We start from the raw sequence: 14815 nt of genomic DNA, 5'->3' as shown, positions 1-14815 counted from the left end.
TAGTACGACTTTGCTAAGCTATGAACCTGCACTGCTTAATGGGTTGTCGGAGCATTACGGCTACCGTAGTCAGGAGCCTCGCGGAGTGATACGTACTGTGCTTCAACATAATTTTACCGTATTGTGTGTGTATAACCTCTTTTTAAGTTTTGTGGATATTATACATGGTTATGCTGAGGATATGTCGGCCAATTCCCACTGCAAATGCCTTTTGGTTAAACTGTCAGCAAGGAATTTGCATTTGCACTGTTAAATTTTTATATAACTTTAATGGAGATAAAAAACAGCTGCTTGTTTAAGTGAAAATACATTGATGGGGTTTTTTTGCACTAATGAAGTTTTGGAGTTGTAAAGTATTTTGTCTAGTGTCAATTATATCGTCAGTTATACCGTTATCGCAAATTTTTAAATGTATATCTTGATAAATATTTTTGGTCATATCGCCCTGCTCTAATTATGAGACATATTGTACATTTTCATTGCAATGCATCTGATAACCAGCTTCATCTATCCACATGAATGTCTTAAATACATAAAGGCCTGCTTCTAAATTCAGATAGAATTGAGGTCAGTCCTTAAAGAAACATGGTGTCTAACCAGCTAGTTACTCTATTACTCTGGATAAGTAATAGAGTAAGTAATCTGAATAAGAAAAGTGTTGTGTAGCAGATGTTATTATAGCAGCTTGTACAATAGAGTCGTGTTCCTTTAAAGCTACAGGACGTCTCCAGAAACTTCAGTGCTGTTAGCGAGTGCGGCTTGAGATCAGAAAGCTAAGTGAGAAAACAAGCCTACATGATTGTTTGACAGGTAGCCATGAAATGATTTGTTTGAGTTGGTGTTAAGTCAGTTCTTAGCTGCAACATCTCCAGCACTCAGTTCACACTTTCACACCAGTTAGCTGCCAGAACACTTGTTTCGACCAGAGAGCAATGCCTGCAGATATTTCCATATCCATAATGGTGTACAATAGGCAATAAAACATAATATTTGTTGTTGTTTTGAATATTTTCTACTTGGATCTGTTAATTCAGTCGGAAGCATTTGGACATTACTGTTCTGTCATCCTCAGGCTAACGCTGCCCTTTGACGCACCATGTGTACTGAAAACAAAGGGCTTGTTTCCAATATTTCCAAAACCATTGTTTATATTTTTGCCATATGGCAGCAAGCAATAACATTTTAAATTAACATAAGCTCGGCCGCATGCACCAATGTTACAGGACTAGCTGACAGTCCATTGATAAACTAACTGCTATTGTTCGTACTAGCCAGCCAGAAACATGCCAGCACAAGACCCATTGTACTCAGGAGACATATTTGCACCATCTGCTCTTTTAGTGGTCTACAATTACTTTTGGTGGAGTAGTTTATAGTTTGGCAGAGGAAATTAGGTGGATTGTGCAAAACTGATAATAAGCTCAGTTGCCTTCTCTGTTTAAATTCTTAAAACTGTTCAATCCAAGGTCATAAATGGATAATGAGCAGACCATATTTGCATATCAGAGTTCATTGAAGTTGAGCAAATTGCAGAGATTCAATTAATGAGTTGACTTTTGTCATAAAATCCTGCTGTTTAGACTCTGGTGTGGCTCGGTGTACATCCTTGCTCATATTTTGAGCAATAGCATTTCCTTACACAATAGCAAGATGATTATCTTGAGTGAAAAGAGCACTGAAATGTCTTGAAGACTAAATTGTTACTTCCAATTTCTCCAAGCAGTGATGAGTCACCCTGGGGTCTGTGGAAAATGCTCCATGTCCAGCTTTGCACAATGCTTTGTAGCTTTGCTTCAAGCGAAACAGAATAGCCGGTGATCTCAGGGAAAAACAGTTCTATCATCTAAGTAGGTGATGTGTCATTATGCACAGCGGGAACTGTGTCCTCCAAAGTGCATGTAACATATTGTAGTTTGGTGGAAATAACAGGCTCAACGATTGGCTGCAAAAAGTAGACTCTTTTCTACCTTCAATCACTTGTCAGCTCTGTGTTCATATACACAGACGGAGCCTCTGCAGTGAGACGGAGCGGCTTCTCTGCACAGGTTTTAGTCTCCTACAGTCTGATTGATTCTGCTAGTCGAGACTTTGTTTTTGTGGTTTAGTGTGAGGGCATGTGTGTATGAATCATATGAAAGCAAAGCCCAATGGTCCCCGTTGCCACAGAGACCACTGGTGTTGCTCTCTAACGTGAATGGTAAATGGACTGCTATTTATACCAAGCTTTTCTACGCTTAGTGAGCACTCAAGGCGCTTTTTACTGTAAGCCACATTCACCCATTCACACATACATTTATACAGTATTTTATTCTATACCTTTAAACACTTCTAACCACCACATACACACTCACTCTCTAATGGAGGCAGGTGTGGTTTAGGGTTACTGGGGGACACTTTGACATGTTCACTGGAGGTGTGAACTGGCTGAAACAACACAGCATAGGTCCTGGTTTAGTCACGTATTTTTGTTTCTTGCAATTTAAGGCACATCAATCAAATCAGTCAAAGTGTATTTCTATAGCACATATTAATAACAACTGAGTTGACCAAAGTGCTTCACAGTCAGACAGAGCATGAGACAATGAGAGCGAAACAGTTAAGAAGGAACAGGGCAAGAAACAATAAAGGTGACAACACAACAAGCCAGATAATAGCCAACGAATATGAGCAGGGAGGTTATTCCAGAGTCTAGGTGCTACGGTTACAAAGACCTGATCACCTCTGGACTGCATGTTGATGGGGCAATGCACATTGCTGCTAACAGCACTGATCATCATATGGTGGTAATGTGGGATGCTGCACTCCTGTAATTTATTGTATTTCTTATATTTGCATTGCACCTTTTGCTTATGTATCTAAGTGTTTTTTCTCAACGCTAACAGTGATGTTTCATATGTGGTGCAGCATGGAAGAACCTGGTTAAATTCTATCATTTTAATTTGCCACATTTTTGAAACTTCTACATAAAAAAACCAAACCATGATGACTTGTTGCAGACATTTTCTTTTTGTCCTTAGATTTACATTGTACTCTTTGACAGCCCCAGGAAAACAAGTATCCAGCTTTGGTAATCAGTTGCATTGCATTTAAATGTTAAATTGACAAATCAGTGGTATCTCTTTATTTGCTTGGTCTTCAGTTATTTGAAGTTCTTATTTTAAGTGCTTACTACATAAAAGGATCACTGGCTTGGTTGCAGTGCTGTCAGTTTGTCCTCTCTGTAGTAAACTTTAATTGAAGGTTTCACCAAAAGGGTTCCAAGTACACCTTCAACCTAAAACTGATACTGTGTGGCACCGTATTGTTCAAAAGTTTCAATTCTATACTGCAGCGCGGGCATATGTATAAGATAACGCAACATATGTTGAATATTTCTATTTGATAGCATGTTGCAGTTATAAATGGGCTAATTTACTGAAGACAAAGGCTGCTGTTTTCTACAGGGACTCTATAGAAGTTAACAGAAGTAATTAGGCTCATAAGGCTTATGGGTGCATGCAATAATTGAACCATATTTGAGGAGAGCTCACCATCCCTCATTTTATTTCAAAACATCATATTTATGCAAACTGTTCAGTTTGAAATAATTGCTCATAAACATCAGCTGTGCAGTGAGAAGAAAAGCAAAACACTGATGCTGATATTTATGTTAGTTGTGATTTGTTTTTCTGGGAAGCGTGCCAGCTCCTTAAATCAAAGAGGCCCGGCTTAAAGCGACAGGGAAGCCGCTTTAAACACGGCACGCCAAATAAAAGGAGGAGGAAGCAACAGAAAGAGGAGCACTCTGCGAGGAAACACAAAGAGAAGAATTTTAAAGAGCTAAATATTTTTATCCACCTGTGTTTTAATTAGTAAAAGGTTCATTTTATATTTTAAATTTAGTGTCCAATGGTGTTTTCACAGCTTTTATAAGCCAAAACCAAAGTTTATTCAAAGTCTGTTTCTTTGATGGTTGCTTCAGTAGCTGATGTGTACTCGTCTCACATTTGCTAATTTATTCAACTCAGCTGTATTTTCTTACACATAAAACACATATTTTGATGCAACTAATGTGACGTCCTTTTTTATTTTATTTTAAAAAAATGTTACAAATACAACCTGTGAACCTGCTGCTCTCTATGACTTCATTAGATAATACATGTACAATGGTAGGACGCTAATTTAATATGAAGGTTCATCATGGTTAACTTAGTTTTCATTACTGTGAGAAGAAACAAGGAAGATCTAATTTAACGTGCATTAAAGACACAGAAAGTTCCCATCATGCATGCTGTTTTTCCTCGTATAGTTGTGACAGTCAAACAGTGCATGCTGCGATCTCTGTTTGCATTTAAAAACTTAAATAATTTACTTGAATGAACTATTGCACTATATTACCTCAAACATAGAAGTACTTGTGTACTTTGGATGAAGAGTTTGGTCATTCAACAAGGGTACAGCTGTTAAAAGGGGACAGTTAAGATAGTTCTTAGGAGTGAAAGAAGCTTCTATGTCCACTGTGAGCGACCATCTTTGAACAGAGGCGGTGGCTTACGACACCAACTGTGTGCCATCTATAATTCAGTTTTGAGATCCCTTCGCAGACACCTTAATGCCCACTCACATCCTGGGCCATATGACCTCAATGAATCTAGGCTTCACAATGGGTTCACCCGAAACCTTGGCTGATTGTGACCCACACCTGTTTTCACACCTTGGCTCGTGTGATTAGGTAGAGGATCAATAGGGGGTCCACGACCCTCTTGGGGACACTCCCATAGGGCTTAAAATCTGGGACTCTCCACTAATTGTTCTTAGAACTGAAGATGAGAGGTGAAACGTCTTCAAGCAACTTAAAGAAGTTCAGACACTTTTTTTTTCGCAGCTCCTTAGACTACGATGACCTGGATGACTGAGAACCTTCACAGACACATGTAACATAATCCAAATTTCTTTACAGTAGCTTATCATTTATAACTGACCTCACAGTATTCCTGATTCACCTTGTAACTTCATAACTGAAATGCGCGTACAGAACCCCGATGGCTTTCACTTAGTGTTTCCTGATCACTAACACGAGTACACTTAATCCTCACACAAAGCAAACACAGCCTCACATACGCCCTCCTGAACAGTAGTCAGCCGCTGATAAATATTTAAATGCATCTCTGGCTCACCATACCACAAATTATGAAAAATTAATATTGTAGTAGATGTCGGGCGGTTAGAGTAAAGGTTAGAGAGGATCTCAGCTGTGTTGATTGAACTTTTTTAATTTAAGCTTCTTTACATTTTAATTGGTTCAAAGTGGCCAAACCAGCCACAGAGATTTTGAATTTTCATGAAATATTACATCTACAGACAGTAGATTGTAACCCACAGTGATGGCACTCATAGCAAACAGGGCAAATATACCTTCCTGATTTTTTTGGGGTTTTTTTGTGTAATAGATCTGATTTCCATTTGGGCATACAGTACTTAAAGCATACAATATTTCAAATCACTGTAAGCCATTGTGTGTGATTCTATTCCTGTACGTATCACGCCGCCACCACCTGGGCTGGGGTGGCCCACCTCCTGTGTCCTTCCACCTCATCTGACTTCAAAGCTAACATGAAAGAGTTAGGCCTCTTGTCTGTAGTAAACTCTCCCTAGAATATTGTTCCCTGTTGCAATATGTCGGGACTATTAAATTCAGGGTCTTACTCTGACAAATAGCCCTCACCAGAGCAGGTGAAGGAAATGAGGAAGTGAATGGGGAAATTGACTCATTGGAACACAGAGCACATTAAACCATGAACAAAATTGAGCTGGACATGCAGTAAAAACAAGGCGTTCACTGCTCACTCACTTTAAAAAAAAAAAAAAAAAACCTTTCTTTTATTCTGCCTAGCTACATCTGCCTCAGCCTTGTGTAGATAGGTAGCTTGGATCATTAAATGCATCATGTCCCTTCATCCTGCTGGTAATTAGGAAGTAATGGAGCCCTGGCACAGCAATCTGAGACCACTGAACGGTAGCCAAAGTACGCACTGTGCCAGCACCAATCTGAGGCAGAGGAAGCAGCATGTGCCAGTGATTCTGACCTATCACAAGCACCAAATAGCTGAGGCAGGACACTCCCATCAGTCTTCACTGTCTCCAGGGGCTCTCTAGTGCATTAGTTCTTTGCTGCTTAGCACTTTGTTGTATTGATTTGATGTCCTCTGTGCATGTAACAGAGAATATACAGTTGCTGTGTTCCTATTCTGATGATGCAGAATTATTTTAAAATACAATCACATGTTTTGTTTTGCTTTTTAACAGCAAAAATAAATCTTTGGCTTGAGTGCAAATCATGTCTGGAAATAGAAACAGCAGACCTACTTTCCATATAAAATAGTAGCAAAAATAATTATTTGTTTTGCATTCATCCCAGATTAGCATTACACTTTCATTTAGCATGAATGTTCCTCTCGTGTGGCTGCTAGCATATACAATATAGTAATCAGGGTAACACATTTCATGTATCACGTAGAGATTTTATAGCAAACTGGAAAAACTTCTTGTTAAAGCTGAGGTTCAATGACAGAGGGCAAGAGTGGCCTTTGGATATATGAGTTACGGTTATTGCCATGCAGTTAATCATCCTTTTTTGTCTTTACTGAAAGTATTTGTACTGTCGTCCAGGTAAGGGTGGAAGAGGAAGATGAGGATGGATGCGTGGAGGACCAGGAGGAAGAAGAGGAGGAAGAGAGCTGGGAGAAAGCTCTGTCCGTGGAGCGCTTTGCAGACATCATCAGTGACTCTGCTTCTACCAGTGGAGACAGGATGGGGCGACACTACACTGAGAAAGACTTTGAGTGTAAGCAAAGCTGCCGTGCACACATGACAGTATAGCTTCACTTGCACAAACAAAAGAAGCCACTGGGACAAGACTGCAGTCAAATGTCAAATTTGATATTTTGGATTTGTTTTTATATTACTGACCAAAACTCATTTTCATTAGCATTTCTATATTTATTTTATTTTGGTTTAGGGCTACTCATCAGATCAGGCAACATTTTTCAAATCTTCTGTTGTTCATTTTCGGTGACCTTTGCAAATTGTAGCTTCAGTTCACTGTTCTCAGCTCACAGGACTGACACCTGGTGTTGTCTTCTGCTGCTGTAGCCCATCTGCAATGTGTTGTTCATTCAGAGATGCTCTTCTGCATCCTTTGGTTATAACAAGTGGCTTTTGTTGAGTTTCTGTTGTCTTCCTATCAGCAAGAATCAACAAGACCCTTTCACCCAGAGAGCTGATGCTGTAAACCCCAGAGATGGTTGTGTGGGAAAATCCCAGCAGATCAGCAGTTACTGAAATACTGAGACTAGACCGTCTGGCACCAGCAGCCATGACAGTACTCCTGTCATGTGGTATCCATCAGCTTTATCTGCAGTGCACTCTGTACACTGCGTATGAATTTCTACCACGTATCTTAGAATTGAGCACTGCACAGTTATTTGAACTATTTACTAGATTTTGTGAACAAAGTAAGCAAGCAAGTAAAATGTATTTATATAGAGCTTTTCAAGACAAGGAAACAATCACAAAATTTTTACAGAGGAAAAGCTGCAACTCTGTCCAAACAAATTACAGGATGTATCTGTAAGAATTTCAAAAGGTGGACATAGAAGTAATGGACATAGAAGCTTATTGTAAATCTTAAAATACATGACTGAATATGAAATTTTACAAACACAATTTAAAAGTGCCTATTTAATGTGTCCCCCTCTGGACGTACAGCATGTGTCCATATAATAGACACATTTGTCCTATACTTTTGGGAGCATGGCTGGAGTCACTGCAGCCATTGCTGCTGGTACCTATACACTCAGTACACTGAAGACTACAATTTAAGATACACTGACATGAAACAATCTCAAGACAAGTTGATGTTTATTGTCAACCCAACAATATGCACTCAAGTATACAGTGGGACGAAATATCATCCTCCTGGATCAAAGGTGCAAACAATAGAAATGAAAATGAAAAAATATACATATATACAACTATGCAAGAAATAAGACAATGCCACATTATGTGACAGTGCACATAATGTCGATTTTTCTACAGTGCTTTAAAAAAAATCTTTTACTGTTGCTATCTGGCATCATAACAATCATCAGTGCTGAAATATCCTGTACTGTAAATACACATGTATCCCAGCTGATCCTGACCCTGTCCGTTGTGGTAAGAGATTAGATCAAAGCAGGGCACCATATATTGGGTATGTTGAGTAAAAGGCTGGATTAGCTTTCAAGAGATTAGCTGACGGCTATCACCTGACAAGAGATAATATTGGTAAAGATGGAGCTGCTTTCCTTTGGTGTTTGTTAAAGAGTGTTTTAGTTATGTCTTTCTAGGGTTTTAGGAATTAAAGGAAGATTCTTTCAACTGAAAGTTGCACTTTTTTTACACTGCATGTTTGATATTGAAAGGAATTCAAAGTCTTGGCCCAAGCAAACTATAAGTAGTCCTAAGGCCTGCTGGTATATCAGCTTTTTTAAGTACCCAGCTGGTTCTGAGGTTCTCCTCAAAGTTTCCAACTTCTTTAACAACAGAAGCTCACAGCTCACATCAGCACACTGCTGCCGCTTGGAAATTACTTGGAAGCGATTTTTGATTAAAAGTGCAGTTTCAGTCGGCAACTGTTCATTGCCTGAAAAGAAACAGAACAATATGTCTGTTGGTGGTATGACAATATAGGCTGCAGCCTGTGTGGGCACAGAGAGTAGGAGAGAAACAACAAATATAAAGGGCTCACACATCCTGAAACGAGGAAAAATGCAAATATAATGCTAATTAGTGATTTTAGTAAAAGTTTTTCAACACGTTTGGCGACTATAGTATTTCAGAAAAAGAATAACGTCTGCATTTTATTTTTATGACTTTCTGTGATGTCTATCACTGTAAATGGCTAGAAAAGGTAAAAAAATATTCATATAATGTGTATACCCTTTTAGCCAAATACAAACTATAAGAAGTCTCATCCCAATATTCTTCAAACTGTTCTGCATTCTGCTGAGCTGAATCCCAGTTAGAAATTGTTTGGGGAGAAGTCGATAATAAGTATAGGAGTTTTTCAGACAGGCTGAAATGTGTGAGGTAGCTAAGAATAAAAACATCCCCTCATGGTACCGCTGTCATTCTGTGGAGGACCCATGACTTTAACATGTGCAGAATAAATTTACACTGGGAATTGTCAGAGGAGAATGGCCAGACTGCTGCTTATAGGAAGGAAAAATGAACTCAGAGAACCACAGTATGCAGAATATCATCTGTAAATGCACAACATTTTGCTCCTTGAAGAAGATGGGCTAAAGCAGCAGAAGACCGCACTGGGTGCCGCTCCTGTTAGCCAAGAAAAGGAAACTGAGGCTATGATTCACATTGGTTTGCTAAAATTGGGCAACAGATGACTGGAAAAATGTTGCCTGATGAATCTTGATTTCTGCTACAACACTTGGATTGTAGTGTGAGTGAATTTGATCATGGATCCATCCTAGAAGTTCAGGCTGCTTGTGGTGGTGTAATGCTGTGGGGGATGTTCTCTAGGAATACCTTGAAAACCTTATTATCAACTGGCAATTGTTTGAACACCACAACCTTCCAGACTATTGTTGTTGATTATTCCCATCCAGTTATGACCACAGTGTACCCATCTTCTAATGGCTGCTTTGTGAAGAATAATGTATCACAAAGCTCAGATTATTTCTGTCTGGTTTCTTGATCATGACGGTGAGTTCGCTGTACTCAAATGGCCTCCACATTCATCGGACTGCAATCCAATAAACCCCCTTTGAGCTGTTGGAGTGAGCGATTGATGTCATGGATGTGCAGCTGGGAAGTCTGTATACATCACCAAAGAAAAAGCATTTCACGTGATATGGAATGAGCTGCTCAGCCAGCTGATGTGAATAAAACCATCTGATATCATGGCCTCTCTTTGACACAGATCACAGACACACATTTCACCATATGCACCACCCCTTGTCCACTCACCTGCCCGTGCCCCAGCGTTTACGGAAGAGGGTACACAGCATGGAGAAGAGGCGCAAAAAGAAGCGCAGGAAAAAAAAGACTTCGCTGCCGCCTTCTGACGTTACGCCTACCATACACGAGGTAGACGAGGAAGAGGCAGAGTCGGAGACCGAAGGGCAAGGGGTGGCTGCCACTCCCGCAGAGCTCCCTGAGGTCCAGCCACAGGTAAAATGTGACTTATACAGTGTAACTTTTGCAAAATCCACTCATGTACCTGAGCTGCTGATAAGATGCTTGTGGCATTAATACTTAAACAAAAGAGAATCATCTGTGGTTTTGATTATGGTTTTACTATGTATAGCCAGCTTTATATATGCCTCCCCCTCACTGATCCTCCTCTTTCTCTCAGTTTAGTTTGGGGAGCCAAGAGGACTTGGGGGAACCCCTTCACCACACTATCGTCCACACGGAAAACGAAGAACAACCTTTGTCGAGGAAAACAACTGCGCTGACTCTGACAAAGGGGGCGGCTCATAATGGGGGAATAACTGTTACTGGACAGAACGATGACATGGATGGAGGAGAAGCAGCATGCAACAGGTGTGACTTCTGACATCTGAGTCCTCTCCAATGTCCTAGTAAACATTTGTAAAATGTATAAAATCTGCAACACTCCCCAACACAAAGATGGCAAATATTCATATAATTTGTTTCATATGTTTCGCATAATTAGCGTGTCTGTTGCTACAGGACATTGTGAAAAAAGCCGATATGCTACAGCCTACTCACTGACCAGTACTGACCTCTTGTCAGTCTTTTAGCTAAATTAACTCAAATTGAAACCTTTTCTAGGTCCCATATTCTACCACTTTAATACACATATTAATATTACGTCTTAAAGTCGTAGATGTAATAGTAATATGTGTATTCATATTACATCCAGAATGTGTATTTTAAATTCCAGTCGTAAATGCTGCACACTTGCACTCTGACTGTTTGATAATCAGTTTCAGTGTTGGTAACTTTAAATCAAACTAGTGTGGCTGCTGCACCTGCCCCTTTGAGGAAGAAGTTTATGAGTGATAGAGAGAAGCAGCCAATAAGAGCAGCACATGTGTTTCAGTATACGGTCTGCCAGTGCAGACCTGAATAAGTCACTCAGTGGCTTCTGACTTTCTCTCCGAATGATAGTTTGGCTTGTAAATGGTAAATGGCCTGTATTTGTATAGCGCTTTACTTGGTCCCTATGGACCCCAAAGCAATTTACACTACATTCAGTCATCCACCCATTCACACACTGGTGATGGCAAGCTACATTGTAGCCACAGCTGCCCTGGGGCGCACTGACAGAGGCGAGGCTGCCCGGACACTGGCACCATCGGGCCCTCTGACCACCACCAGTAAGCAACGGGTGAAGTGTCTTGCCCAAGGAAACAACGACCGAGACTGTCAGAGCCAGGACTCGAACCGGCAACCTTCCAATTACAAGACGAACTGCCAACTCTTGAGCCACAATCGCCCCAGTAAATATAGCCGAGTTCTTGGCACAGCTGTTGTTTTTAACATTTGTGACTGCAGAGTTTGTCAGACAGCATCACAATTACAAAAATCTGGATTTTAGAGGTGCAGAACAGCTTAATTAAGCTCCACCGTTGTTAATACAGTGCACATATATAAGTGTTTCATGGGTGTTCTATTGTCTCACAGCAGGAACAGAACAATATTTCTTGACAACAGATTTACTGAGAATTTAGCTGTATCAGAAATGCAGCATAGGTAAACTGCTAGCAGAATGCTAACTGAGGTTAATTGTGCAAAAGAACAAATATGGAGTAACACACACCCAGTACTATTGATTTTTGTTATCAATCAGCCCTTAAAGTTTCAACTGTTCATGTTGTCCCTCACTGTGATGAGCTCTGACCGGCATGCATAGGATCAGAGCTAATAATTATGTTCCCCACATTAGCCCTGCTTGACACTAAACTGGTTGTAATGCATATCATTGTACAAAGAGAGGATCTTTGTTACTAGTGAGGAAGTCAGGAGTAGTGGAGAAGTATGGGAGGCTAATGCAGGAGATGTATGAGAACAGTGGAGAGGTGTTCAGTTGGAGGGACAGATGGGTTCAAGGTGGCTGTGGGCAGAGATGGGCAGTAACGACTTACAAGTAAGTAAAGTGAGTAACGAGTAAAGTAAGGGATTACTATTGCAAAAAGGTAATTAGATTACTGTTACTTTCCCGCAAGCACGCTGCGTTACTAAAACTGTGTTGTTGTTGTTTTTTTGTTTTTGTGTTTTGTGAGAGTGTCTCATGACAATGACGTAAGCGAGTGCAACGTTCTGGCAACAGCTGTGTGCAGATCAAAAATGGATAATATAACGAGTGCGGGGAGAGTATGGAGGACACGCATACTTTCATACACAAACAGTTACAATCACCTCATAAACTGCTCTACCTTTAGCTGTGCATCTCTATTTTAGTCTCCACCAACCCATTGTGTAGTTTTTCAGGTATCTGACCATTAGCAGCTAGCTGCTAAAGTTAAGCTAGCTGCTAAAGTTGTCTGTTTGTGGCTGATATGTTGGACAGGTAACAGTGTGTTCATTAAAGATTATATTGCTGGAAACAGCTGCCCACTGAAGCTGAAAACACAGCTGATTAAAGCAGTGGGAGGCTATTAAAGCTGTGGGCCATAAAACTGAAATACATTGCTAAAAGATGCTATAACACTGTGGGGAAATACAGGGATGAGATTAGCTGTAGGATTATCATTGTGAGCAAATTCTTTCACACTACACCAAGTCTTTTGTTAAACTTTCATCCACTTAATTATGCAGCTTTAACAGCCTTTTGTTATCAGTTTATCCCTGACTGCTGTCTGTTTCACAAGGCAGAATTTGGCAGTGATAAAGCCTATCACAGGAGCATGTTGCTGGTTACATTTTCCTAACAACAGTCATAATTTAGTATTTTATCAGTTTCAAATTTATTAAATACATTTTGGTTTATATTCAGTGCTTTCTGTTGTTTTCTGAATTTTAAACCTTTAACTGTGTGAATACTTTTTCGTGCAGCAAAACCTATAAAACAGGCTCGTGCATACGAGAGCATAGGCTAAGTAAGCTGTATTTTTAGATGTGTGATACTTGTCATTGGAAGCCAATGACATTTATAACCCATACGTGAAGTTTTTAGGGCAGTTATGATCCATTAATGGTTCCAGCTGAATCATTCATATCTGGCTTGCTAACACATACAATATAACCATCAGAATATGAATTATTTGGTGATGCTTTGAATTATGCATGGAGTTTGCTGTTGGGAGGTCAGGGGCGCCATGGTGATTCAAGTCCTTGTCTCTGCTAATGGCTCACTGGATAAAAGCACAGAAACAAGCATCATGCCTGAGCCATGCAGCGTTTCATTGCTGTGTTTGAGTAAGCTCAGCTGAGGATGACTCAGAGGCTTGGAGAGGAGATCCAGGCCTGTTGTTGTGTTGTGAAGCCCTCTGTTGGTAAAGTAACCGCAGTGCATGAGCCAAGAGAGTATTTATCAAAAACGATTTTAACATAAAGTATATTAATACTTTATAATGTGATGATTTATGGTTGATTTGTGGACTACATTGTGGTTCATATTTTGGTTTTGAAAACAATAAAATAAAGTTCTTTCATAATGTCAAAGAATTAATTATTTAATTATTAAATTAAAATTAACTTATAGTGCTCTTTGTCAGTGTTCCCTCAGGATCAGATCCCTCAAGTTCAATCACACCTCATGGCTGGTTCCGCAAGAAGCCTGTCCACCACCGTCTGCCGGGCACCCAGCGAAACAACTACGACCTGCGGGAGCGGATCTGCATCGGCAGCATGACTGCCCTGGAGACTGCCGTCTATCAGCAGGTGCCCACTGATGAGGCTGAAGCCCAAATGTTGGTCAGCGCTGATCTGGATGACATGAAAAGTAAGAAAAATACTACACTGTATTTTTAGGGAAGTTTATGTTCAACCCAGTATCACAGAAAAACATGTAATAGACACGTGTTCCACTGTGTCCATTTCACACTTTGCCTCTCCAAAGTGTGAAAAGCACATGAATGCAGAAGTTGCAGTAAGTTGCAGTGAGATGCAGTACCAGCAGAGGGAGATATTTTATTGAGAGCAACATGATTATAATTCAATTCAATTCAGTTTTATTTATATAGAGCCAAATCACAGCAACAGTTGCCGCAATGTGCTTGATTTATAACCGCGGGGAAGTATTTAAACAGCCATTACTCACACATTTACATGTACATATTTAGAAAAAAATATAGAATTGAGCTTGATCTAATAATGCTGTGAATAAATCGATTGGTGTGTTTAGTACTTTTCACTGGACAGCATCACAGTCGGCGAGGCTCTGTGTCACTCTATTTTATTACCATTTCTCCCACATCATGTTGACGAAGGTGTAGAAACTCCTTTTAATAGAGTGGAGACATACAATGCAGTAATAGAGAGAAGGACTGGAGGGAGGCTTAGGGCAGGAAGATAAAACCCGGTGGAGAGGAAATTGGTAACAGCGTAGAGGGGTAAGGGAAGAGTGCTGGTGCTGAGGTAAGTCAGCCTGCAGGCTGCTGGAGCAGGAGCAGGAGGGCGGGGTTGGCAATGGCCATAACAATGACAAAACGAGTGAGGAGGTAAGAGGAGATTTAGAGCAAATTGATGCAAAGACCTGTTGAAACCTGTGTGTGTTTGAAATACTGGAATAACTGTCTGTTTTCAGGTAGCTATGGTATTGTTTTTATTATTAAATGCAAGTCAAATAGGGTTTTTTATGTGATTA

At 40.1% G+C, this 14815-nt stretch overlaps 1 protein-coding gene across 1 annotated transcript in view; it reads left to right on the top strand.

Annotated features, from left to right (window-relative positions):
- Positions 1-14815, top strand: part of slc4a3 (solute carrier family 4 member 3) — a 51553-nt gene that overhangs the window by 1808 nt on the left and 34930 nt on the right. The window contains exons 2-5 of the mRNA XM_085383591.1: positions 6649-6823; positions 9959-10209; positions 10394-10584; positions 13725-13951. Of these exons, the coding sequence (XP_085239717.1) occupies positions 6649-6823; positions 9959-10209; positions 10394-10584; positions 13725-13951 (844 nt within the window). The remainder of the gene's footprint in view (positions 1-6648; positions 6824-9958; positions 10210-10393; positions 10585-13724; positions 13952-14815) is intronic.

The sequence above is a fragment of the Rhamphochromis longiceps genome, linkage group LG16, assembly GCF_057381845.1.
Source record: "Rhamphochromis longiceps isolate RC_006_pf linkage group LG16, R_longiceps_female_GT1.1, whole genome shotgun sequence".
Lineage (NCBI taxonomy): Eukaryota > Metazoa > Chordata > Actinopteri > Cichliformes > Cichlidae > Rhamphochromis > Rhamphochromis longiceps.
Note: the sequence above shows the minus strand (reverse complement) of the source record. Positions and strands in the feature narration are given on the sequence as shown.